Source organism: Brachypodium distachyon, chromosome 2 (genome assembly GCF_000005505.3).
Source record: "Brachypodium distachyon strain Bd21 chromosome 2, Brachypodium_distachyon_v3.0, whole genome shotgun sequence".
Taxonomy (NCBI): domain Eukaryota; kingdom Viridiplantae; phylum Streptophyta; class Magnoliopsida; order Poales; family Poaceae; genus Brachypodium; species Brachypodium distachyon.
In genome coordinates this window covers 55874008-55900976 of record NC_016132.3, presented here as the reverse complement: position 1 = coordinate 55900976, position 26969 = coordinate 55874008, and the positions used below count along the sequence as shown (strand labels likewise).

Sequence of the window (26969 nt, the reverse complement as noted above, 5' to 3'; positions counted from 1 at the left end):
CTTGCACGTACACCTCCAGATTAATGGGTGTTAAGGTCAACGGTGAGCGAGAAAAGAACAGTATAAGCAATTTGATCCATGATTAGCGGCTTCCCGTGTAGGCAACTTATAATACTCCCTTGCAGTGGTCGGGTGTGATTAGACGAGTACAGAGTACTCTAAAGGAGAGGAATACTTGCCAGTATAAAGAACTGGAGCTATAATTTCCAGGTTGACTTGTTGCTGGACGACTAACCGTCCATCACACTGAACCAGGTATACTATATTCTCCTCCAAAGAAAACCTTAGAAATATAATTAGTGATCGTTTCCATGAGGTATCCGGGATCGAAGCAATGTCTCCAACATACTCCTCGTCATGTATAAAAGGGCATCTCCAATGGGTTATACGATAAGTCATGCGTAAAATTGTACAATCTATCGTGCAACCACTCTTGTGTCTAGATGTTCAATGAAAGGGGTATATAACGACGAGCGGCGACATTCCTTAAAAAATAATCAAAAACTTGGAAGCAGCGTGAATGGCTGCTCAATCCATAGCGTCTTCCGACTCTCTGATCAGCTTGGTGCTTGGCGTAATCATCTTGAGAAATATGTTCATGAGAATCAAGAGAAGTGTTTCATGAGTATAAAAATATGTTCATGATTTTCTAAAATAAATGTTCATGTATATTTTTAAAAATGTTTACACTCCAAAATAAATGTTTGTGCATATCATAAAAAAATGTTCATGTGTTTGAAAATAAGTGTTTGTGTATCTTTGTGGCAAAGGAAAAATTAAATACTAAAATCATTAAACAAAATAAAGTGGAAAAAATTGAAAGTAAAATTAAAAGAGAGAAAACCAAACTTAAAAATAATAAAAAAGTAAAAATAAATAATCAAAAAGAAACAATTGTTTTTAGGGGAGAAAAGAAACAAATAAGAAAGGGGCATATCAGAAAAAAAAACCTCTATTCAATGAAAATTTAAAAACTTTCAGTCCTATACCTGATCTTAGATAGCTGGATCTATGAAAAGTGAAACATTTAATCACATAAATCTATTTTATGAAAAAACCCTTAGATTAATCATGAAATAAGTTTTCATATAATTCGTTTGAGTGATTAGAGTTTTCACCTTTTATCTGATTCGCTGAGAGAGACTGTACGTTTCATTTTTTAAACTTTAACAATTTTTTAGGGGATTTTCAAACTTTAACTGAATCACCCACCGATACCCTGCCGACAAAAAGAAGCTAAAAAAAAATGTTATACTAATACATTGGGCCGGCCCAGTTGAACCCACGCACAAAGAGGCTTCAATCTAATAGGCGGCCAACAGGAGAGGACAGCTCGTTGCCACTTCTCCAGTACACAGCAGCGAATCCGGAGGCCGGAGCTCACAAAACCCCCACAGGCTCGCCGGAGACCCGGAAGGAGATTATGCCGGAGGCCCAGCCTACGCCGCCGCCGAGGGCGATGATGCTCGCTGACCTCAACGTCGACCCGCCGGAGAGCGACGGCGAGGATGACCCGCCGACCCCCAAACCCAACCCCGCCATCGCCGCCGCCGTAGCCGTCGCTGCCGCAGTTCCGGTGGTCGCCGGGGACTCCTCCACTAGGTACGTGTACGAAGTTGATATCCGATCTGACTCTGCTGGACTTCTGCTACTCGTGCACCCATGACCCCGCAAATAGTTTGGAATTGGGCGTTCGGTCCTCGCGGGCTCATGGTGGTTAATCTTAGGTTGTAACCCTAGGACGCGATTTTTTTTGCATTTGTTGTGAGGGTGTCTCTGCCATAACTTCTCCAGCGAATTGTGCCGAATTCAACACGAGGTCCGTAGTCGTACATAGGGTGCTGAATTGATTGCTCATGCTCATCCAATGAAGTCCGAAGCTTACTTACCAATTACCAATCTTAGAAGTAGCACACATTTCTACACCAGATAACCTTTAATACTACTTAATTTTGGTACTCACTCCGTTCCATAATTCTTGTCGAAATCTTACATGTATCTAGACACCTTTTAGGAATAGATACATCCATTTTTGGACAAATTTGAGACAAGAATTATGGAACGGAGGGAGTAGTTTCACTGGGTCTCCGTTGAATTCGTAGACATCGATAATTTATAAGTTTTACTTGCAGAAGTTTTATTGAGGGTGGTTTGCCAAAAAACATCATTGCAACGAAGGACCCTGATGCCGTTGAATGTGAAGGTGAGGCATGCTAGTTGACATGCGAAGTAGTGGAGGGAAAGGTTTTTGTTGTGAATTGGTTACTTATGGTTCTTTGTGAACAGATGCTGAGCAACATTGTCAAGGGGCTTCTGTTTCACGTGAGGAGAAAGTTAGCAACCTGAAAGCTGTGAGTTCTTGGTCCTAAGCTCCTAGTGCCAGTGGACAATGAATATAAAACTTGCATACTATATATAAAAACGTGAAATTGTATTAAAAGACCATTTAATATTGTATGAATCACAGTACCTTGATGTGTAAGTTGCTGATTTGAATTTAAATGGTCAATATAAATGTGGTTAAGAGCATAATATTTTGCAGGCTTTGGTCCATGTTGCCAGAAAGATGCCTAAAAATGCTCATGCCCATTTTATGTTAGGTTTGATGTACCAAAGGCTTGGTCAGCCACAGAAGGTAAATGTTCTTCCCCATTGAAATTTTGAACTTATTTAGCATTTGTATATATTTTAATCACTTTCATAAATCTCATAGGCAATAATAGCATATGAAAAGTCGTCTGAAATTTTGTTACAAGACGAACAAGAAGTGCGGAGGCCTGATTTACTCTCTTCAGTGAGGATTCATCATGCTCAGGTTCTTCACTTACCAAATGAAACTTGCCTCATTTGCAATTTGATTTCCATTTAAGTTTTTCTTGCAGCTCTTGGTTGTAGTTGCTTATGTAATAACAATAAACTATCACCCCTCCAACCGAGCCCTGAGACAGCTAGTTTCTCATGCAGTGTATTTTGCAAGCAAGCATGGGTGATAGTTTTGATGAAGAGCTTGACGCTAGTGAATTGGAGGATATCCTTGTTAAGCTGAAGAGTTCAGTTGAATTGGACCCCAGGCAGGCAGCAGTTTGGAACATTCTTGGTTTAGTTCTTCTAAGAGGTAGTCAACTTCAGGTACCAACATTCTGATCCGGTTGCACTTCTTTCCTTTCATCACGAAGCAGTGCCTAAAGTGAAACATCTTGGAGTCCTACCTAACTGTTCACCCTGTCCAGAGTGCTATCTCAGTCTTTTCCACTCTCAGGACTGTTGCTCCAGATTATCTGGACTCGCTTGCGAATCTTGGTGTTGCATATATTCAAAGGTGTGAACTGTGAAATGCCATTTAAATTTTTATTTCCTCATGTTACACTATTAATAGTTCTCAATTTCCAGTGGGAATCTAGAGCTGGCCTCAAAGTGCTTTCAAGAGCTAGTTTTGAAAGATCAAAATCACCCAGCTGCTCTAGTGAACTATGGAGCTCTCCTTCTCTGTAAATATGGATCTCTTGCTGCAGGTACACTAGTAACTTATTTTCCATACTCTTCTCTGCTTTAGTTCTTAATGTCTTATTTCAATGTGCAGTTTTGACTTCTTTTTATACGTTGTCACATAGCAGGGGCAGGTGATACTGTAAGTGCAGGGTCTTATCTGCATCAGAAAGAAGGCTTAGTTGTTGCAAAAGAATGCTTACTTGCAGCTGTGAGGTCTGATCCTAAAGCTGCATCTGTATGGGTTAACCTTGCAAATGCATATCACATGGCTGGTGAACATAGAAATTCGAAGAGGTGTTTGGAGCAGGTAAAAACTGTTCTTATTTTTCCTTTAATTAACATGTCAGTCAGACAGTTAATGTTGCTCAAATTATAGCTGTCATATATACATATTTAGGTTGATAAATCTTGTCAACACAGAGAAATTCAATTTCTAATGACAACCCCCAATTGGCTATACAGCCAGTAATTGTTTGATGACGTTTGCATGCCATTTCTCTATTCTTTTAAGTGAGTGGGGGAAGCAGACTTAAATTCAGAGTTAGCCGTAGCTTAGATCAATATAGAAGCTTGTTCTTGGCCTCCTGGGAGATTGTGTTATGAACAGAAACTGCATGCGTATCAGAATCTGACCATTGATCGAATGAGTCTGAAGTGCAGTTTGCCGGTGCACTGCTGGCTGGTGGTTCTTGGTTCAAAAACTAATACTTTGAATTCCAGAATATTTTAAAGACACGAGGAACTATCCATTCCCAATGGTTTAAATTAACGTTTCAATGACACAGTGTTTACCAGAATCCTCTTCTAAGTTACAACTGACCTGGGCAAGCTCTGTGGGTTCACTAGTTAACAGATCAAATACAATCAGCTTACCATTGCTTTATGTAAATGGTTTTCTCGTGTTAAAATATTAAATTTGTCTACACACTTCCTCAGTTCTATACTACTCTAGCTGTTGAATAAACTTTGTGTAGAAAGGCCGCGGTAAGCTAAAACGGTTCAGCCAAAATTGTTTGGCAATATGGCAGAAAGAATGCGGTCTGTTTAGAAGCTGTGCTTGTGCTGTCAATTGGAGATTCGATGTTAATAGCTAGATTTTTTGTGCTTGCCCTGCCCAATACCTCAAACTGTACCAGGCTCAGAGCCTCAAACTGGTTTAAACCATGGATTCTATCTGCTTGTTATCACTATGAGTTTGTGGTCTAGAAACTTTGATGAAAACCATAGTAGTCAACTTGAAAAGAGCTTGTCAACCAGCCAATTTCCCTAAAGCTCCACCATTGTCAATCACTGAAGCTACTTCCTTTTTGTTCTGGTGCTCTATTTTTGCGAGGATTTTGTTCTGGTGGTGCCAATGTTGCTTTTCTTTTTGACAAAGTTGCGGAGTGTACAAGATGAAAAGGAGATGACATAAACTTTTTTGTTTACTATGCTTCGCAGGCGGCAAAATTTGAACCCAATCATATGCCTGCTCGGTATGCTATTGCAGTTCACCGTATCAGAGAGGCTGTAAGGTCACAGTGTTCTGATGATCAGCTTCTCTGGGCTGCAAATGAAATGTCAACGGTTGTAAAAGAAGGAGACCCAGTTGATGTCCCAATCGCATGGGCAGGTTTGGCAATGGCTCACAGGGCGCAACATGAAATTGCAGCTGCTTATGATGTTGAGCAGATCAGTCTAAATGAGGCAGAAGAGCGTACTCTTTATACACTAAAACAGGTGATGTTCGCTAACTATCACCAAAACAAAGCCATTCACTTCAACCTGATCTCACAAGTGCATAATATGGGTACTGGAAAGCAGTGAAATAAACATTCGTATCTTGACATCTTATCTGCAGGCAATCCAAGAAGACCCAGATGATGCTGTTCAATGGCACCAACTTGGTTTATACAATATGTGCACAACTCAGTTTAGTCGATCTGTAAATTTTCTCAAAGCTGCAATAGCTCGCTTCCCAGATTGCAGCTATGCTTGGTCTAATCTTGGTAAGTTCTGAGCTCGGTTCAGTCAGTAAACAAGTCAGCAATCTGGTGATTATTCTTTTCTGTTTGTCAATGATCATGATATTATATGCTTCAAGTGAATGGTCTATCTTGTCAATATGCTATGCTTACCTGGTTCAAGTTCCAGCAATCCTCTCATTTTACCAATTCATCTAATCAGTTCAGAAATGCTCCAAGTCATTCCTATGAGCAAAAGAACTTAATCACCGTATTGTTGACTTACTGGAGTGTCCCAATTATTTTTCTGTAATCTAACTCCTTGACTAATGAGTATGCACCTTATGATGGCTATTCACACAGGTATTGCATTGCAGTTATCAGATGACCCATCCTCTGAAACTGTGTATAAACGGGCGCTGGTGCTATCTTCAAGTCAGCAGTCGCATGCAATCCTCTCTAATCTTGGAATTCTTTACCGGCAGCACAGGATGTATGAACTTGCAAGAAAGATGTTATCAAGGTCTTTGGAACTTTGTCCTGGATATGCACCTGCCAACAACAACCTAGGACTTGTATTTGTCGCAGAGGGCCGATGGGAGGATGCTATAAGCTGTTTTGAGAACGCAGTGAAATCTGATGACTTGCTTGATGCTGCCAAATCGAACTTGGCGAAAGTTCTTGCATTGGCCAAGAAACATTAGAGCAATAGAAGATGAATGATGACAACCTTTCAGCCTCTGGAGCTACAAACAAAGATGGACTCGTTGCACAATTCTCTAATCTGGAATGTCTCAACTCTTGGGGGACCAACTCAGAAACGATGCTTCGGAGGCATTGGGCTGCTCAGAATGCTGTGGACGCCTGGAAGGTGTAAAGAAGAACGGCTTCTAAGGTTAGGCCTGATATCGAGGGAGCTGCTGCCCTCAGTGTGCCGAATATCAGCGCTCAGTATCTTCAGCGGCCTGTCATCACTCTGGAAAGGGCCCAAATTTGAAGTACAATTGGGTAGCAAATTGCACTGAAACATGCATGTATTATGTGAACATTTCTGACTGCAACTCGACATAGCCTTAGCCTCGTCGCCTTACAAGTTTAGCCTCATACCTTCGCTGCTGATTTGTCTTTTCCGTCTCGTTTGATCTGATAGCCGTGGTCTTCGGCTACTGCAGAGCTTCATGCTCTAACCAACGCAACCAAAAGACCGATCTGATGGAAGGAGCTAGGCTCACGTGTCTCCCGCAGGCCTAAACGTGGATCGTAAGTGCGCTGCAATTTAATTGCGGCAACCGGGTCTTGAACCTCTTGGCTCTGATACCAGAGCTTCATGCGTTAGCCAACGCAACCGGAAGACCGATCTGATGGAAGGGGCTAGACAATCCACTTATACTTCAACAGTTATAAAGCTCTGAAACCGGTATTCACCACACATTTATCACCTCGGTATTGTGTTTGTTTTCCGCTGAAGATGTTATGCAATGCAAACCGTTCGATTCTTGTTACGTACATCATGCGTTTATCACCTTGGTGCTTGTAATTATTTTCTGATGAAAATGTTCTGTTTATAACTCAATTTTTTTTTAAGTTTGGCCATATTTATTGTTACAAATACTAGCATCAACAAATACTAATGTGTTGACAATGAAATATTTTGCGCAAAAAAAGACAATGAAATATAACCTCATAGTGTTTTTTTTTTTCAGTATAACACTTGCAACTTGCAAGTGAAGTGGGGTTCCTAGCTGGAAAAGCGGGAATTGGGGGTCCACCTGCAGCAACCGACTCATAACTCGCCACTACCGGTGAACACAAATCCGGCGAGTAGACGACGCCGACGACGATCCCCCTCCTCTTCCGTTAACTGCCCCGCGCACACGAGGGGAAGCTCGGCGCCGCCACTCTCCCCAGCGCCCGAGTCCCGCCGGATCGGCTCCCTCCTCGTCGCGTTCCCCTTCTTCCAGATCCTCCTGGACCCCTCCAGATCCTCCGGCAGTGGGCGCTCGTGGGGGGGGGACAGAGATCTCCGGGAGAGATGGACAAGTCCAGCGCTCTCGAGTACATCAACCAGATGTTCCCCACCGGTACGCGCGCCGCTCGAATCGATTCCGCTCCTCGCTCGTGTTGCTTGCTGCGGCAATGCGCTCGTTTAAGCTCGATGTTCCGAGATTTAGCAGCGGTTGTTCGAGGCGCGTAGGGTTACAGTTTGCGTTTGGTTTTTTGCTACTTTGCAGAGGCGTCGCTGTCGGGAGTCGAGCCCCTGATGCAGAAGATACAGAGCGAGATTCGCCGGGTGGACGCCAGCATCCTCGCCGCCGTCCGGCAGCAGGTTCGGCCCCGTGTTGTGGTTTCATGTTTTGTTTTGCGTGACACTGTGGTTTGCAATATCAACGCTCTTTGCATTATGACTGATTAATGTGACCGAACTGAGGAATAGTAGTGTTGTATTACGGCGATGCAATATCAGTGAATTCACTTTGGATTTGCACTTGGTGAAAATGTGCGGCCGGAAACTCCAGACTTAAATATACCGAATCACTTGATATGTTCTTATTATTGCCTATTGCTGTGTTATATCTGATCATGCAAAGCTATTGTTACTCCACAGAGTAACTCGGGAACTAAGGCCAAGGAAGAACTTGCTGCTGCAACAAATGCTGTTCAGGTCATATTTTCCCCTTTCGGTGTACTGTGCATTTTACACCCGATGAACTTGCTTGACCAATTCATTGATCGGCATCTTTACTAAGCTATACTTATATTAGCTCTGGGAAGGGCAGGATGTTCATCAGGTACTGGAGTGACCACTTAATGGTATGAATTGGAGTTTAACTCTGCTGCATACTCACAGGAACTGATGTACAAGATTCATGAAATAAAAACAAAGGCCGAACAAAGTGAAACAATGGTTCAAGAAATCTGCCGTGATATAAAGAAGTTGGATTGTGCCAAGAGGCATATAACAACTACAATAACCGCTCTTCACCGTCTTACAATGCTTGGTTAGTTTCTGTACCGTATCTCTATTTGGAATATGTGCTATTATACTCTAAAAGACATGTGCAATATCAAATATACATCCAGCCAAGCTAATTCATACTGTGCATACATCATGTGCAGTTTCTGCTGTCGAGCAACTTCAGGTCATGTCCTCAAAACGTCAGTATAAAGAAGCAGCTGCACAGCTAGAGGTAAGACACATTGTTAGTTGATACACCTATAAACCTTCTACTTCCTCTGTCCAACAAAGGATGTCTCAACTTTGACTAAATTTGAATGCATCTATACACCAAGTCATGTCTAGATACATCCAAATTTTGACAAACTTGAGACATCTTTTGTTGGACAGAGGGAGTAGCATTGATCTTGACGCTTACAGTATTTTACCACTTGCCGCTTAGTGTGACCATTTGGCATCATTCGCATGCGGGTGCTTGTAATTGTGAGCAAATTCCCAACATATTTTCTTTCTCCAGGCAGTAAACCAGTTGTGCAGTCATTTTGAAGCCTACAGGGACGTCCCAAAAATATCAGAGCTCAGAGAGAAACTCAAGAACATCAAGAAAATCCTCAAGTCTCACGTATATTCAGATTTTACAAGGTACACAACTGAACTTTTATTGTTTTGGAAAGCCCCAAACTTGGAGAAGTGAATTTGTCAAGTACTGCAAGTAAGACCTTGGCAAACAGGTGGCCAAACTTGGGAAGTGGCAACCTTTTCATTTCTTTGTCAGTTTTCAAGTGATATCACTAAATAAGTTGGATATCAGCCAGTATAATTGAAGTCCAGTGTACTAGCAGATAACTTGATGGGAACAACAATCCGCTTTATCAATACTGGTCCCTGCTGGACCGACAGTTTGGCCTGACTTGTGTTCCGTGCATGAGAAGTGCGGATACATGGGATTGCAAAGTTGTAATTAGTAGGGAATTGTTTGCATGCTATATATCTTGTACTTTGTGTTGTGAAACAGATCCGCAAATTAGTATACCTCAGTACGTGAACCAGATCCACAAAATTAGTATATCCTTGCAGCTTAGGAACCGGGAAGGAAACAGAAGATGCCAATCTACTGCAGCAGCTATCCGATGCTTGCTTGGTGGTTGATGCTTTGGAGCCGTCTGTGAGGGAAGAACTAGTAAAGAACTTCTGCAACAAGGAGCTTATCTCATATAAGCAGATCTTTGAAGGAGCAGGTCAAACCTTGCATATGCTATTTACACCAGTTTTCTGTTTCATTTTATTGCAAATGTACATACTTGTCTGCGCTATTATTATTCTGAAACTTCTTGGGTGGAAACAGAACTTGCCAAGTTAGACAAGACTGAAAGGAGATATGCATGGATTAAGCGCCGGTTACGGTCAAATGAGGATACCTGGAAAATATTTCCACCTTCCTGGCATGTTGACTATCTGTTGTGTATCCAGTTCTGCAAGATTACAAGGTCTGATTTCGCTTCTCCAGTTTTGCATTTTATGAACTTCCTCCTTGTTTTGAACCTTGTGTGAACTTTCTCCTTCAAACTGAGATTTATATGGAACTAAAGCAACCATTGGTCAACTTGATTTTACATCTTCTTTTATGCATTATACTTCACACTAACAGATTACTCTTTTTCCAGGACCCAGCTTGTCGATATCCTGAATAATCTCAAAGAAAAGCCAGATGTTGCAACTTTGTTATTGGTAAGTTTTCTTGTTTGTTTTTGGAAATATGGATGACAGATGGAAATGACCATTTTGCCCTTTGTCTTGCCATCTTATGCAAATGAATGATGGTCATCATTATATTAATTTGTCTGGTTTTGGGGAGACTTCTCTAGTAGTGGTTGCATCTTGCTTCTGGTCTTCTGTTTGCTTTAATGCATCAAATATCTAGAAAAAACAAAATTATGTACGTCATAATACATTAATGCTGTAGCAGCATAAGCCTTTGAGTGCTAGAGATATTTGTCTAATGTTTGAACTTTTGGTGTAAGTTTATTCATTTGCGATATAAAACTTCTGTACTGAACACTCTGAGATTCTTTATATGTAGGCGTTGCAGAGAACCCTTGAATTTGAGGAAGAACTGGCAGAGAAATTCAGTGGAGGAACTGCAACTGCTCGGAATAAAGAGCTGGAAAGCGATGATGAAAATGAGGGTGTGGAACAGAATAAAATTGTTTCAGATATTCGGAAGAAATACGAGAAGAAACTGACAGTACCCAATGATGAAGCTGAAAAAGTATCTACTGTTTAGTCTCTTTAACTTTTTTCTTCTTCTGTCCATATACATTTCCAATGCTTATGCAATTCACTACTGGCAGGACAAAGACAAACAGAAAGATTTATCAGTTCCTGGTGCTGGGGTTAGCAGTCTATCAGCTATTGTGCAGTGCATGTTTCTTATTTTGATTATGACCCATGCCATATACTCACATATGATATTTATTCTCCGTGTGCTTGCAGTTCAACTTTCATGGAATTATATCATCTTGTTTTGAACCATATATGGCTGTGTACATAGAACTTGAGGAGAAATCTTTGGTGGAACAATTAGATAAACTTATCCAGGTACACTAGAGTACTAGACATTACTTACAACTTAGGTGTCTTTAGATCCGTTTAGCTTCACCTCACCCTTCTATTTTGGCAGGAAGAAAAATGGGAAACGGAGGAAGGGAGTCAGACAAACATTCTAGCAAGCAGCATGCAGGTATAGGAAATAATTCAAACTAGTTCAAATCTTGTTTTTTTGGAACTTTTTGTAAACATTGCAACAATCATGCAATTTCCTGTTTAAATTGGTCAAAAAGTGCTTAATTCTGTTTCCTCGACTTTTGTTGCAAGAATTTATTAACAGTTTGCTTTCTTGAATGGTATGAACTGGTAAACTAGATTAGGTTTCCCCAAAGCTGGCCCTAGAGATCTTATGTGCTAGTCTGCATTTTATGCGTCACAGTATATATGAATGTACTATGTTAATCTTCTTCGCAACTTCACTTGTGCAGGTGTTCTTGGTAATTAGGAGAAGCTTAAAGAGGTGCAGTGCATTAACAAAGAACCAAACATTGTTCAACTTGTTTCAGGTAGATAGTTCTGTATTCCAAATTTTGCTGAGTTTTACTTTTTGTAGACAATCCCACGTTGTTCGTTCCAAATCTTATTCCTGTGAGGAAATATGCAACTTGCATTTCCTGGAAGCTAAGCGTTAGTATATATACACTTACAGGTATGGAAAATATGCAGGAAACCCCTTATACAACAGAGAAAAACACAACAAATATATGGAAAACATATACAGCTCTAGCAATTCCATGGTGCATCATTTTTTGTCGATTCTATTGCCAAAATTGATGCATGAATAATTTATGTTTTTTTTGCAATGTGTGATATTGATTTTATGCGGTGTTCAATTGGTGAAAGAATAATGTGCCTCGAAATAACCTTGAATAATTGACCATATGATTCATCCTACAGATGTTTATCAGTTCAGTAAATATCGAAACAGACTGTTTAAGATTTGGTTACTATTTGAGCATTGACTATGGTTGTGTCTGCCATTTATAAGTCGTCAAAGCTAATGAATTCAAACAGTTCATTACTGATAGCTCATTTATTGTTAGGTATTTCAAAGAATACTTAAAGCCTATGCAGCAAAGTTATATGCCAGGTTACCAAAAGGGGGTACTGGCATTGTTGCAGCTGCTACTGGTACCGATGGCCAGATCAGGGTATGAAAGTCATCATTGCATTGATTTTTTAATCTCTTTTTTCATCAACTGGTAACATCATTTTATATCTTGTGGGAATTACTGCAGATCTCTGACAGGGACGAGAAAATGATATGTTACATTGTTAACACTGCAGAATATTGTCACCAAACAGTAAGTTTAATCTCTCTGAAATTGTATCCGGTAACTGTAGAAGAAAATAGAAGGAAACTATGGTATTGTATTCGGACTAAATTCTGGATCCATGCATTCAAGTAGTGGCATTCTATTCTTAAGTAAAGGTTTACAGCTTTACCGTTCAACAATACATTTATTCCATTTCTGGGGAAAGTTAGCTATTTACGATTGCATTGCTGGTGCACTTGCAAAATGCCACTGCAAGCAAGTATGTAACATTTGCTACAAACATCGGTTACTTTGCAGAAGTCCATGTGGGCTTTCAAACAATTATAGAAAAGGCCCCTTGCATATTTTCAGCCATCTAGCCCCTCTCCACAGTTCTCCATCTCTACCATGTTGTGATGCCCATAACATATCACTTGGCTCTTTCTCAGTCCCTTGTCATAAGATCTCACCGACCATGCCATTTTACAACTGAAAACTGGCATTGGATGCGTGCGGCACTAGAGATAAGCAACACGGTGCTCCCTGGTTAGAAATCTCATCAAGTGCTTAAGTTTCTTGATTATAAGCCGGGACACTCATATTCTGAGGGTCAGCGTACGGAAAGGTCACAGGCTCGCGGCGAGCCTGGGAGAGAGATGGGTCCCGACGTTCGGTTGCGAGGCCATCGAACGGGGATGCCGGGATGCAGTGAGGCTCGCGCGAGAGAAATACGTCGGCCCAGCTTGGACCAGGCAGCCCACCAGGCCCGATTAACGACAGGCATTTGATTTTTCTCTGGGAGCAGCTGCTATTTAGGACGAAGCCCACAAATCAATGGCCAGATTTCGCCCAGATGGTAGATCCGACGACTGAAAGTGCAGGCGGCGTGAGAGGTCTGGAAAGGGGCTCAGTTTTACTGTGCTAAATTAAGCCAGAAAAGGGTATTTATATACTCCCTCCGTCCAGAAAAGTTGAGACATCCTTTGTTGGACGGAGGGAGTATGATGTTTTGTCATCATTGTTCACCAAGCTCTCTTCAGTGATGGCATTTAGCGAGCTGGGAGTGATAGGAGTTGCCACTAGGAGTCTCCGATGGTGTGGTTCATGTTGAGAAGATCTCCACAAATTGGACCTTGCATCATACCTGCTCAGAGGGGGTGATGGGGGGTGGGGGACAGATGAGAGGAGGGAGTGAGGCTGACTGAGGTGCCACATTGTCCTTCTGGGTGCAAAGTTAGGGGGGAATGTCTTGGTACTCCAATGTTTGTGGTGGCAATTTGCAAACCTAGCACAGAGCAGGATGTATCTATTTTTCTTTTATGTGTATGTGCTTGCTTGTGTCTTGTGTGTGACTGAAGTACCTCCCTATGTTCTTTTCTTGTGACTACTTTCTCTGTGTAAATTTCAGTCTGGTGAGCTAGCAGAGAATGTCACTAAGATGATTAATTCTCAGTTTTCTGACAAGGTGGACATGTCTGAAGTTCAGGTGACTGATCATTATGTTTTTTTATTCTACCTTATAAGAATATTATTAGTGGATTTCTAGGGGATGCCTTAATACTTCAATGCTCGCAGGATGAATTTTCAGCTGTGATCACAAAAGCATTGATGACACTTGTGCATGGTGTTGAAACGAAATTTGATGCTGAAATGGCTGCAATGACTCGTGTTCCATGGGCGACCCTTGAAAGTGTCGGCGACCAATCGGAGTAGGATTTTGTTAAATTACATCTTCCATTGATATTTCTTTTTATGTGACAGCTTTATTATGGACAAATAACAAGTCCCATAGCGATCTGATGGTTAATTGAAAAAATTAGTTTGTTCCATATCATCGCAATGATGCCACGTATCTTACAGTTGACGTAGTTAATTTTACTTGACTAGCAAGCAGAGAAGATATGATGCATCCTTAGCTGCTAATTGGGTTCCATCTTGTCAGAAGCTGCATCTTATAACCTGTAAAGAAATGCAAACAAACTAACTCCCATGGTGGAAGCATGGATTGATGATCTGAATGTAACCCCCTAAAAATGAAAACTATGATCTGTCTAGTTTGTGTATCTAAATGCCCATCCAGGGGCACATTTTGAAATTAGCATATCACACAAATATGGATTTGCACTAAAATATACACTGAAAACAGATCTTTGAAATTCTGAAACACTGTTCATCAGTTTATTTCAGGTATATAAATAACTGAGTGGATTTACCAAGTTTTCCCCTGCTTTATTTAAACTAAGTTCTACATTGTTCCGTTACAGGTATGTGAATGGCATCAGCTCTATTTTGTCCAGCAGTGTTCCTGCGCTTGGTAGCCTTCTTTCGCCTACCTACTTCCAGTATTTCCTCGACAAAGTGAGTTTCACCAATCTTCTTTATTATGGATATAAAACCTTGTAGATCCTTATCATCTTGTTGTTGACAGTTAAAACAATTTCATCTATTACATAAAGCATATAAATATTGGTTATCAGTATGGTTTATCCTCATTCATTGTTCTGATGCAGCTGGCAGCCTCGCTTGGTCCTCGGTTTTATCTCAATATATACAAGTGCAAGCATATATCGGAAACTGGTGCACAGCAGGTACATATGAATTTAGTGGTCCTTCTGTCCTATTTAGCCCATTTCTTATCACTTCTCATTGTTTCTTCAGATGCTTTTGGACACTCAAGCTGTTAAGACTATTCTATTAGACATCCCAGCTCTCGGTAAACAGGTAGGTAACCTTGTTTTGTCAGTACAAAATTATTCTGGCATAAATGAGTAGCCTATGTATCTTCAGTTAGCAGTGGAGCATTCGTTGTACTATTTTGGATGAAATTTGGGCCATGAGAATAGTTTTATTAAAATATGTTCAGAATCGATCAGATTCTTTTGTTACTCAAAGAACGCTGTTGAAAGACAGCAGATTCGTAGTTTCTACTTAGTTACAAGATGACAGCTTTTACAGTTATTTTCCAATGCTTCATAGTTTGGTTTATTTGTATTGTATGTAACAGACTACAGTTGCGGCTAGCTACTCAAAGTTCGTAAGCCGGGAAATGAGTAAAGCTGAGGCACTCCTCAAGGTAAATTTGGAAATGGACTTGTGATTTGCTAGTCTACATGAGTACTGGCGGAAGTCACATTGCATGGCCTCCAGATACGATCAAGCTAATAACAATGCTCGATGCAGGTTATTTTGTCACCAGTTGATTCTGTTGCTAATACCTACCGTGCTCTCTTACCGGAAGGCACACCTCTCGAATTTCAGCGGATACTTGAGCTCAAGGTTTCTTCTTAAAAATCTTGACTATTCTATTCCAGGTGCAATTTCCCATCAGTTCGGTTGATCTGATGGTCTTTTGTTCTTTGCTTTGTCACAGGGCTTGAAGAAAGCGGACCAACAAACTATACTGGAAGATTTCAATAAGCATAGCCCCAGCATCAAACACCCTACCATCACTCCGACAGTTGCACCACCAGTTGCTACTGCATCTGTCCCTATTGCACCAGTTGCAACTCAAGCCGTTTCAGTAACACCGAGCATGTCCGCTTTGACGGGTGCTCTGGCCAACCGAGAGGATGTGCTCGCCCGTGCTGCAGCACTTGGACGAGGCGCTGCCACGACAGGGTTCAAGAGGTTCCTTGCATTGACAGAGGCAGCCAAAGATCGGAAGGACGGGCCGTTCCGCAAGCTTTTCAATGCATAAATTTTTGCCATTGTTTGTTTATAGTTCGCGTCTCCCCGGTGCACATAGCTATAGGAAATTCTTCCCACACCATGTTCCTTACCATCAGTGTACAATGGTTAGATATTTTTGACACTCCCCATTTTGTGGAGAACTGATAGCTCAGCTGTACGCCTGTAGTCCCTCTGTCCAACAAAGGATGTCTTAAATTTGACTAAATTTGAATGCATTTATATACTAAGTCATGTCTAGATACATTCAAATTTTGACAAACTTGAGACATCTTTTATTGAACGGAGGGAGTGCTAAAGACATTTGATCGTAGGAATAAGATTCCAGTGTCTGTTCTTTTTATATGTGACGCCTAGAGGTCGCCCGTTTATTTGAGGTCCCTGAGTGCCTTGTCTGCTTGCATAGGAATTCCCTTGGTACAGCACCCTTACATTTGAACTCGTCCTTGTCTATTTAACGTTAATGCGTTCGTACGTAAGGACGACTCCTTATTCTGATTCTTCTTTGGTACGCTTCTGTACCCTACCAACTAGAATAGTTTCAAAAACAATACACTCCCTCCATTCTCTTCTGGAAGGCGTTTTGGCAAGAAAATCGAAGAAAAGGGGATGTAAAATAAACAACGATCAACCATCGAGAACAAATAGTACAGACCACGCCACTGTTATTGGCTGATACCCCATTCTGACATCGTACAGAATCAACAGTGTATAAGGTGCCAAACTCAAGGCAGAAACCTGCTCTGACTGGCCCATTATGTCGTGAACTTCCACGCATGAGAAGCTCAGCACCCCATTTTTTGTATTCTTTTAGCAAAGGCCCGGCACCTAGGAATGGGATATGCTCATATTCACCCTGCTAAGACGGATATTCTCCTCGCAATCATCGAACGAGACGGGCAGTCCACTCGGCACATCGTCACTTCAATCTGTCACGAAGCCTGCAAGCTGGACGCAATCAATCAACAGACCGCGCTGTTTCTTTCTTCGCTGAACAATTGTTCTCAAGGCCGTTTCAGAGTTGAGGACAGAGGATTTGCAGGTAAACATCAGTCGCCATCCACACAGATCTGCAGATCCACATCTCCAATTCTTCTCTCCTTCTCTCGCCAGTCCATGCCCATCAATGCATTTGCGACGTGTCAGTTGGTCGCCCGGAGCCCCAGTGTAGGAGTGTATGCGTACTGTTTTTTTTTCCATCAATCCAAGATCACTCGTTAAATACCAGCACCATCATCTTCTGAAGTTCTCCAAATAAAAAAAAAATCGAGACCCTTTACCAACAAGTTGGCATGGAGAATCGCAGCAGTGCACGCAACTTGAGGGACGAAAAGCAGTTCGTCGTCAGTACTGAAAAAAGGATCGTCTGACAGAAAGGAAGTTCTGGAAAAGAGCCCTTTCTGCGGCACGGAATCGGTTCTATCGTAGCTGGTCGCTCACTCGATATGCAAAGGAATCCACTCAATCCATGTGTGTTTTCCGGTGCTCTGATGGTGACCCGGGCGTCGTGCGCTTGCCTGCCTCTTTTCCATTTCTTTTTCTTTCCTTTCCAAGACAGAGGCCATTGTGAGATTGTTCGGTTCCTCGTTGCCAGAAGAGAAGAAACCGGGCGCACATGGAGGCATGATCCGGCCACATGCGATGCGAGAGACAGCCCGGCTGGCTGGCTGGCTCCTCTGGTTCGTGAATCGCGTGCGCGGGCAGAGCAGGGCCGCAGGGTACGCCTACACGGATCCTACGGCCTTCCCAAACGCAGAGCTTGACATCAATACACACAGAGCTAACTCGAACATAGCTGGCCGGGACAACCGGAGAATTTTAGAATCACTAACGGCATGAATATGTGAGATCTGGGTACAGGTACCAAGTACCAACCTGTGCCGCGTCGTACCTTAAGCCCTGACGTACGGCACTGTGCATGACGCATGGGGCCAGGCCCACCTGTCAGCCACCCCTCACGGCAGCAGCGAGCTGCGTCCATAGTTCACTCGCCAAGACCGAAACGGGGCCCACCGTACAATGAAAATATCGCCAACTCCTCGGAATTGAAAAGGAGAGACTGAGAGAGAAATAACGGAACTAAGGGCTATCATATTTATCTTTGGATTTTCTTAGTGAAAACGAATATGAAAACGATACCATCAAAAATTGAACATAATATGGAAAACAGAAGTCATGGAGCGTAGGGCATCACAGGGTTGGAGGACGGTGGGCAGACTAAGGGTATGTTTAGATTGTTTTCAAAGTGTGCCGAGCCAAATTTTTGGTCATGATCAAAATTTTGAAGTTCGTTTGGATGGTATCCAACTTTTTGACATGTCAATGCTACTTTGCCAACTCTAGTTAATTTTTGCAAAACCTTGACCAATTTGGCAACCAAGTTTTTTATAAGATAACACTAGGCTCAAACCAAACAGGCCCTAAGACCACAAGCACTGCTGCTACGCTGCGAAAGAGGTGTATGTGCTAGTTGGCTCTTGGTGTAGTCACTTAGAAAGGGGGAAGGAGGTTGGTTGACAACACCGTTTTAGAGAACTTCTTTGAGAATCCCTATTTTTCAAAGCTTTTCATATATGTGCCATCGAATCTAAGAAGTACACTTACAACTCGTTTGACAGCCTTCTTTTCATTTGGTAGAAATGAAACGGAATTTTTAACAGGATTTCATTCAGTTGAATTTGAATATGAAATTAAAAGGAATCATGTTTGTATGACACATGGATTTATAGAATGAGAGACAAATCCAAGACAATGATGCCTTTTAGAATGAAATTGAGGATACGTATATGTATGATTACATAAAAAATTGAGATTGATTTTCAATATGTGCCAGCCAAATAAGTTGTTTTGTGAATCCAAAATATATTCCAGTCATAAATGATATTCCTTCCGTTTCAAAATTCTTGTCGTGGTTTTAATTTGCACTAAAACCACGTCGAGAATTTAGGAACGAAAGAATAACTTGTATATTGGATCTCAATATCGCCATTTTGCTACTGTAAGAATCCTCGGCTCGGGTCCAAGTTATTCCTCTCTTTTTTATCCCGTTCACGTCTGATCGAGAGAGAACTGTGCAGCTGTTCTGGCCGGGTTGAGAGAAGTGGGACCAAGTTGCAGCATGATTCCATCTGTCAATCCAGCCATAATTAAACTTTTTTCAACGGTTAAATCATGGCCGCGCACAACCCGAGGGCGATTCCGGCGTATGGCACGGGCACAGCTTCCATCTGCCACGTTCTTTTTTGTTGCCATCAGGCCCGTCCCATGCCCCGGCCCGACGAACACGATTACCTTAATCACGACACATGCTGCCGCCAATTTTCCACCGCACACGTCGCCACGTGACTGCCAAACCACTCGTCGATTTGCTCTCGCGTTAAAGAATTCGAGATGTGTCATAGTTGGGACGGGACGGGAACGCGACTCCTGCACCGGTGCACCCACTCCGTTGGACGTAACCACAACTTCTTTTTTAATCACACGCGACGCGACCGGAACCTCTCTGCACGCAACGGTTATTCCAGGTCCCATGAACAAGAGGGGCTGCGCGTGCATGATGCGCGAGCCTATTTTTCCCGAAAATGGAGAAACACCTGCATACACTGCTGGCGTTTCGGCACGCTGAGATAAGTCCTACTCCCTATGATCAATATTAATTGTCTCAAATTTGTCAAAATATGAACGTATTTATGTCTAAAAAATGTCTAAATACATGTAATATTTTGATAATTAAAATGAATGGGGAGAGTAGTGACGGCCACGCACACTGTGATGATATTGCTCGACGAAGACTCCTCTCCTCGATGAACAAGTGCCCGCGATTCAGCGCTCGTGTTGTACTACAAGACAATGTTTTGCTTTGTTTTCTTAAACTTCAGAATATGATGGTAATATTCTGAATGCAATTGCCTGACGTTGCCCTCATACACAGCTGTCAGTCCAGTACAGCACACGCCCCTTGGCCTGGCACGCAGCTTTCAAAATTCACCCAGAGAATATGGTCATCCGCCGCTCACGCTTCGGGAACCGATGTTGTATTCAGGAAGGAAGGACAAAAGAACACCTGAGACTCCAGTACGCAATTGGCCAGTAGCCCAGTAGTACAGCAGCCAAGCCAAGAACAGAACGGCGACCGAATGCTTACTACAGCACAGCCACGTACAGGTCAATTCTGGCGTCCATTTGGACGATGGAATGTCTGTATTTATAGACAAGCGTTGGTCGTGGGTGCGTTTCTTCTTTCTGAAGGAGGAGCTGCTGGGTCTGGTCTGGAGTGGGGGCAGATCCAGGCGAACGCGACTGGGCAACAGGCTGTAGTGACACCGGAATCAGATAGACTGTTTTGTTTCTTTTCTGAGGACGAAGAGTTTTGGACGGTTCACAAGTAGAGCAAGAGGATTGATTGGGCAGCGCCGGGGATGGAACAGATGCGCATCTACTCTACTGGCATCTCCTTGTCCCACTCCCTGCCTGGAGATTTGAAACCGACGTTTTGCTACGTGCACACATTTATTTGCACATTTGATGCAAAGTTAAGGCCAGAGATACTGTATTTATGGGTGTGCATTAACAGGGAAAAATATTGTTACCCGTAAGACCGCATACGGGGACCCACTTGGCCCGCATTTGTGGAACTCACAATGGATGCCGTTGTTTTTAGAACCTTCTGCATATGTCGAACTCACAATGGCTGCCTTTGTTTTCAGAACCTCAAATTTATACTCTCACAACATCGTACCCTCCGTCTCATATTAAGTGCCGAAATATTACATGTATCTAGATGTTTTTTAAGTGTATATATGCATCCATATTTGAGCAAATTTGAGTCACTTAATATGGCACAGAGGTAGTATTATTTTGAAGAAGTTTTGGAAAAGTTGGTACACAGATTCCGGCGTGTGGGTTACGCGGTGTGTGCCTGTAGCAGTTCCAATTCAAAACGGCGGAACAGCGTGGGGCCAGAGCGCAGAAGCAATTTGGGGAGGCGGGCCAGGGAGGGCCCTGATCTCAAAGACCACCGAGGCCCAAATCAAAACCCGGAACTCCACATGCGTGGAGGCCGAAGCACACATACAAATTTCGGACGGCACGGCACACCCTAGCTTCTTCGATTTCTTACCGCTCAAGAGATCCAGCGAGAGAGCCCTCGTCTCGTCCCCCACGCGGCCTCTCTCTCGCTCCTCCTCCTCCTCCAGACCCCCACAGGGTTCGCCTCGGAGCGTCGTCTAGCAGCTTCCGGCCGCGGCGGAGAGGGGTTTGGGTACGCCGGCCGCGCCAATGGCGGCAATGGCCGCCGCCGACGCGATGCTCGCCGCCGCCAGCCGCGCCGTCTGCAGCTCCGTCGCCGTTTTCTTCCAGATCCAGGTCAGCGCCGCCTCCCTCGAGGTCCCGCTTCCCTCTCCCACGCTCCGCATTTCGGTGGGTTTCGCGGCGGCGGCGCGGAATTGCGTCGGAGCCGCGAAAACTGCGGATTTTTTTTTTCAAACGTTTTATTACTGCTGGTGCCTTTCGAGGAGTAATTTTCTGCGGAGAATTTTCTTCTCCGTACCGATTGGAGCTTTAGCTTGGGGTTTTACCGTCGACTGTGTACGGTAAGGGCGCAATTGTTATGTATGTGGAAGGAAGTTGCAAGGTTTCACAGTGGTAAACTTCTGTGGTGTGCTTCTGGAGTGTTGTAACCTGGAGATGGTGATTTGATTCCTGTGTCTCAAGCTGGCGAGTATGTAATACTTGATGTATATCTGTCTAGGCACATAGGCTTTAACGTCTTGTCGGTTTCGTTCCGACAAGCAATGTCGATCTCGACCTTTCTCACTCGTTTCGTATGCGTGATGTGTTGCCATTTGGCTAACTGACCTTCGTTTGACTCTTGTTGAGTGTCCATGAGAATATAACATGGAACATATATTTTAGTCTAGGTTTAGATTACCTTCTGACATTAAGTGCTTGATCCTTGTTTCTAATGCAATTCCCCATAATTTATTCAGGGGTGTTGTATCTGCTTATTACTTGCTCTTGGTTGGACTGTTGCTTCATTTGTCAGGTATTGTGGACCTTCACGAAAGCACTTTCGTAAAAAGTAAATTGTGGCTATGTTTTCAAGGCCATAAATCCAGCAGCAACTGATTTTATATTGCAATTGATGCTTTCTTACCAGAAAAAAGGAGATACGTAAGATGAGGCGCAAAATGATAGATGGAAATAGTTTTGCCTTTCTTTGTGATGACGTAGATGAGCTTGAGCACTCTGTTCAGGAGAAATTACCTAGGGTCTCTGTAATCATGCCCTTGAAGGGCTTTGGGGAACACAATTTACAAAATTGGAGAACTCAGGTATGGTCAGACTGTAATATATTTTTTACCATTATGAATTATAGTATTAATTATTTTTATAACGCCCATTTAAAAATACAGATTACCTCTCTTTATGGGGGACCAGTAGAATTCTTGTTTGTAGTAGAAAGCAAAGATGATCCAGCTTATCGTGCTGTCTCCTGTTTGATCGTAGATTACAAGGTAAGTAAAAGCCCTGATAGTAGAGTGATCTTATTCTCCAAAGTAGCATATCCAATCTGTCTATAGTTTTCTTCATTTGTTTCAACCCTTTGAATTATATAAATTTTCAGGACAAGTTGGAGGCAAAGGTGGTTGTTGCTGGGTTCTCAACAACGTGTAGCCAGAAAATTCATAATCAGTTGGTACGTAAATGACTTCCCTCCCACATTTGATGTGTATTCTATATTATGCTATCCTTTTATACTTCACGAAGTTGACTCTTCTGTTTAGCTGATGCATCTGGATGCACCATTAATAGTAATCAGAAATAGTGAGCCCCCTATCTGATGGGAAAATACCCGTCAATAACATTTCTGTAATTTTGCTCAAAATTTAGGATGAGTCTGATCTTGTTGAAACATGGATACGAATGTACGATCCAGATTAGGCCCTTTCTTTAGCTCGATAATGAAAGGTGTTATTAACATGAAGTCAATTTCAGGGAAGGGGGCGGGCTGGCAGCTGGTAGAATTTGTCTGGGGACTTGTTGATACTTGATATGCACATATACAGACCCCCCCCCCCCCTGTTTTTTACAATGCATGTGAATGTAGTTGTTACCGATGGTATTTGCGCGTTAGCCGTTTATACATATTTCTTTTTCATTCTTATGTTGTTCGCTTTCACTTTACCTAAAAACGTAAATAATTGTACTTTGTTACTGCTTGTGGGCCCATACCTCCATGATGGTGATATTGAGATCACAGGGTAATGGGCTTGGAAAACTCAAATTTGCTGCAGCCATTAGGCTTATATTTCCCTTATGGTTTAAATATTTTGGTTTGTTGTGTATTTTCCCTACAAGCCCATTGAGATCACAGGGTAATTGGCTTCTATTCGTGCATTGAAACAGATTGGCGTCGAAAAGATGCATAAGGACAGCAAATATGTTCTGTTTCTGGATGATGATGTCAGACTGCATCCTGGGACAATAGGTGCTCTCACGAAAGAAATGGTGAAGAATCCTGAGGTCTGTTTTTATGGCACTCTTCCCTTCCCCTTTACCTCTCGCCTTCCTAACAGGGTGTTTTTCTTGCATCTGGCAGATATTTATCCAAACTGGATACCCCCTTGACTTACCTTCTGGCAGCTTGGGAAGCTATTGCATATATGAATATCACATGGTATGTTGGTTTCATATGAGAACAAATTATCCTGCGAAGTTATTTATTATAGAATGGAGGTCACTTTAGTGCAAAATGCCCAGCTAGAATTGACATCCTCTTGTAGATAATCATTCTGGATCCTGAATAGTACAAACACGCTAGCTTGTGCATAAAAAGCTTCCATAGTGCCGTTCTTTTCACCATTTTTTGCATAATTTTTCTACAGTTTGTATGATTGATATTTGATCGCCTCTGTTGTAAGTTTTGAGATGTTTGACTTCTGTAGATTTGTCTATCAAAGAAAATGCATCGGTTATTTAAAAAATGCCAATAAGGAAGTAATGTAATTTTATCCGAAATTTCTGGGCTTTGTATTTACATTGGCCACTTGGGTGATAGATGGGATTGCTCATGTATTAGATTTAAAGTTTCCTTAACAAGAGTGCCGATATTGTTAGCTGCATCAAATATTTCTTTTGTAAACACACCCAATCATGTCAATCTAGTCTTGAGTATTCGTTAACTAACTATTTTAGTTATGTATGTAATTGATTTTTTTCATTTACTCCCCTTGAAGTTTTACTGATAAACAGCCATATTGCAGCCTTGTTCAATTGGATTTGCAACTGGTGGGAGGACTTTCTTTTTGTGGGGTGGCTGTATGATGGTAGGGTCTACTTTACCCTTCTCCAAAAGGAAAATAAAAATCTCAGCTCTTGCGCTGTATAACTTTAATTTTATCCTTTACTGTTGCTAAGACAAGTTTATTTTAGATGCATGCCGATGATTTTCGACAAGACCTGTATGGTTTAGTCACTGGATTAAGAAATGGTGGTTACTCAGATGACATGACCCTGGCTGCTATAGCTGGTAATGTTCTGAGCAAGGAATTAAATTTGTGCTATGCTTGGTGAATGCATTTTGGCCACACAACCCACAAGTAACACGAGTCCATGGTTTACAGGGCAACATAAAAGGCTGATAACTTCACCACCTGTTGCTGTGTTCCCACACCCCCTTGCAAGTGATCTCAGCTTCTCCAGGTGCTGCAAATTTTATAATGGAAACATATGCATCTCATCCGCATTCAATCAAAACGAATTTATGCATCTCGAATCTGGACTAATGTCACTTTTTCTATGTTTTTCCCATGCAGATACTGGAATTATTTGAGGAAACAAACTTTTGTTCTTGAATCATATGTGTCGAAGGTCAACTGGATGATGAACCGTGCACTATTTGCAACACACTGCTATTTGTCATGGGGTTTTATTTGTCCATACGCTATGGCTTTGGTGCATGTTGCGGCTTTTGTTAGAGCACCATACAGCGCAATTGTAAAGGAAGCATCTGACTCTTCTTTTGGTCAGTGCCCTGTCTCTCCCTCCAATATTCATCGCTGCAGATACAGTGTTATTTTGTGGAAAGTCAATACAATGAACTGTGTTTAATTACCGAGTGTTCTACTCTGGCATATTTCTCTATTCTATTTATAATATCAAATACCCTCCACCTGCCTGTGGTAAAAATTTCTCACCCATCTTCTATCATGCTGTACCATTCCCTTTCAGGTCTGAAACTAGTGAGCTTTTTGTTTATATGCACTCTCACTGAGCTTGTTTCAATGTGGAATTTGACGAGAGTGGAAATTCAACTCTGCAACATGTTGTCTCCGGAAGGACCAAAAGACTCCCTTCGTTCATATAACTGGGGGCTTGTGAGTGTCTCTTCCAATGCCCAAACTTATTTCTGGGACCTCGGGGTTTCTGTGGTCATGAATTACTAAACTCTGTTTTGGTTTGACCTCAATTTCAGGTGTTCATTGCTGTGTTAGTAGACAATTTCCTCTACCCTATATCTGCATTCCGGTCCCATTTCTCCCAATCAATTAATTGGTCTGGCATCAGGTACTACCTGAGAGATGGGAAAATAAGCAAGGTATGCAGCATATTCTGAACACTTTTCTACGACGTCTACTATATAACGATTCTTTTGCAACACTGTAAATTCGCCTGGTAAAATGGTATTTTTTCCAGTTCCTCTATGTGTCTTATTTTGGTTATTATGGTTATGCAGATTGAAAGGGAGAATAGGTCGAAGTACACCGATCTTGGAGGGAAGCATCTATATAGCAAGAGGACATACCCTCCTGGAAAGTCTTTGTTTGGTTGCTCATTCTTAATGAGTTTAGTGCAATGGCACCAGCCAAAGAAGTATGATGTCTAAGAAGGGCAGCCCAAATTATGTCCTCGATTTTGTGGGGCATCTTGTTGTACAACTCCTTTTTTCTTCTCTTCTTCTTCTTCTTCTTCTTTTCTTCTTTTGATTGTTTATTGATTCTTAGGCTCTCATTCTTATTGAATTTGGTGTTCAGGCAGCGTCACATCAAAAGGTTTGCACCTCATAGTTCTTGTAACATTATAGATATATATGTAAGGGGCTGATTGAGGAAGCGAAATGTTCCATATTGGTTCCTTGCTTCCTGTTTATTAACATTATTCTATCTAATTTAGATAATGGAGACAAACTTCAATTTGACGGGCAACTTCTGTGAATGGAATTCAACCCTTCGTGGTTGCAGTTTTGTAAACATTATTAGGTTCATCATTTGGGGGCTGACGGAGTATGCACTCGATATTTTAGTCCTACTGAAATGCATATAAGATCAAGAGGCAGCTTTCAAGTTTTTCTTGTCTTCCAGCTGACATGCTGACAGCCATGGGATGTAGACTGGAAAAAGTATAGACGGCCGTCCTGTATACCATTTTTCAAACCAACTGGACACTTTGGAGTTCAATTGGGCAAAACTCAAACCAATGCTCGGACACGTACCGTGACTATTAAATGTATCTAGACGTTTTTTAAGCATAGTTACATTTTGAGTCACTTAATATGAGAATATGAGACGGAGGGAGTATATTATTTCCTACACAGTCATCTTGAAGTTGCGAAATTCCCGACCGCAGCAGCTTCTATTTAAAGGCACGAGTGCCAAATTGACAATTGATTACCCTTGATTACGTCCCCCGAGTCTATTCTCATCAGAAACATCTATTCGTTCAGATATTAAAAACGCACTATCTTTACTATTCTTTAATTCACAGTTACGTTAGTCCCTCGTACGTCAAATTCACACAAATTGCAATCCCTGCCACCGCCAACGTTCGTGCCTCTCTTCCCCACCTCCGAAGAAAGAAAAAAAAAACCTCGCACCCGATCCAATCCCTCCTCCTCACCGAGCCGCCGCCGCCACCCAACCCTCCTCCTCAACGAGCCGCCGGCCCTATGCCCCTCCCACAGCGGCGGCGGCCCTCTCCGACTCTCCCTCCTCCACACCTCGCCGCCGCCCCTCTGTCCCTCTCCCCATCCGC

The 26969-nt window shown here is 42.2% G+C and overlaps 3 protein-coding genes across 6 annotated transcripts; all 3 read left to right on the top strand.

Moving 5' to 3' along the window:
* Positions 1-1321: 1321 nt before the first annotated feature.
* LOC100826740 (probable UDP-N-acetylglucosamine--peptide N-acetylglucosaminyltransferase SPINDLY) lies at positions 1322-6551 on the top strand. 4 transcript variants are annotated; one of them, XM_024458955.1, is made up of 12 exons: positions 1322-1602; positions 2133-2203; positions 2287-2351; positions 2543-2635; positions 2714-2815; positions 2965-3129; positions 3260-3319; positions 3377-3512; positions 3612-3796; positions 4930-5208; positions 5330-5477; positions 5796-6551. In XM_024458955.1, exons 1-12 carry the CDS (start codon positions 1424-1426, stop codon positions 6134-6136), a joined length of 1824 nt encoding a protein of 607 aa, XP_024314723.1. In that variant the 5' UTR covers positions 1322-1423; the 3' UTR covers positions 6137-6551. The 4 variants fall into 4 exon arrangements, with proteins under 4 accessions (XP_024314723.1, XP_014754703.1, XP_010232710.1 ...); XM_014899217.2 differs by having other exon boundaries at positions 1323-1602; positions 2136-2203; positions 3231-3319; positions 3391-3512; XM_010234408.3 differs by having other exon boundaries at positions 1323-1602; positions 3231-3319; positions 3391-3512; positions 3615-3796.
* Positions 6552-7182: 631 nt separating this feature from the next.
* LOC100826427 (vacuolar protein sorting-associated protein 53 A) lies at positions 7183-16312 on the top strand. The gene is made up of 24 exons (XM_003564825.4): positions 7183-7513; positions 7664-7758; positions 8038-8094; positions 8281-8431; positions 8550-8620; positions 8906-9030; positions 9466-9626; positions 9734-9875; positions 10053-10116; positions 10469-10657; positions 10740-10781; positions 10882-10986; positions 11069-11128; positions 11424-11501; positions 12039-12146; positions 12234-12299; positions 13660-13737; positions 13827-13960; positions 14516-14609; positions 14762-14839; positions 14910-14972; positions 15256-15324; positions 15432-15527; positions 15622-16312. The coding sequence occupies exons 1-24, from the start codon at positions 7465-7467 to the stop codon at positions 15946-15948; spliced, it is 2502 nt and encodes an 833-aa protein (XP_003564873.1). The 5' UTR covers positions 7183-7464; the 3' UTR covers positions 15949-16312.
* A 4688-nt stretch (positions 16313-21000) lies between these two features.
* Positions 21001-26136, top strand: LOC100825278. Its single transcript, XM_003564822.4, has 14 exons — positions 21001-21302; positions 21926-21981; positions 22096-22270; positions 22352-22453; positions 22564-22635; positions 23346-23462; positions 23539-23616; positions 24203-24265; positions 24372-24468; positions 24563-24641; positions 24755-24963; positions 25170-25315; positions 25414-25536; positions 25675-26136. The coding sequence occupies exons 1-14, from the start codon at positions 21216-21218 to the stop codon at positions 25822-25824; spliced, it is 1554 nt and encodes a 517-aa protein (XP_003564870.1). The 5' UTR covers positions 21001-21215; the 3' UTR covers positions 25825-26136.
* Positions 26137-26969: the final 833 nt, after the last annotated feature.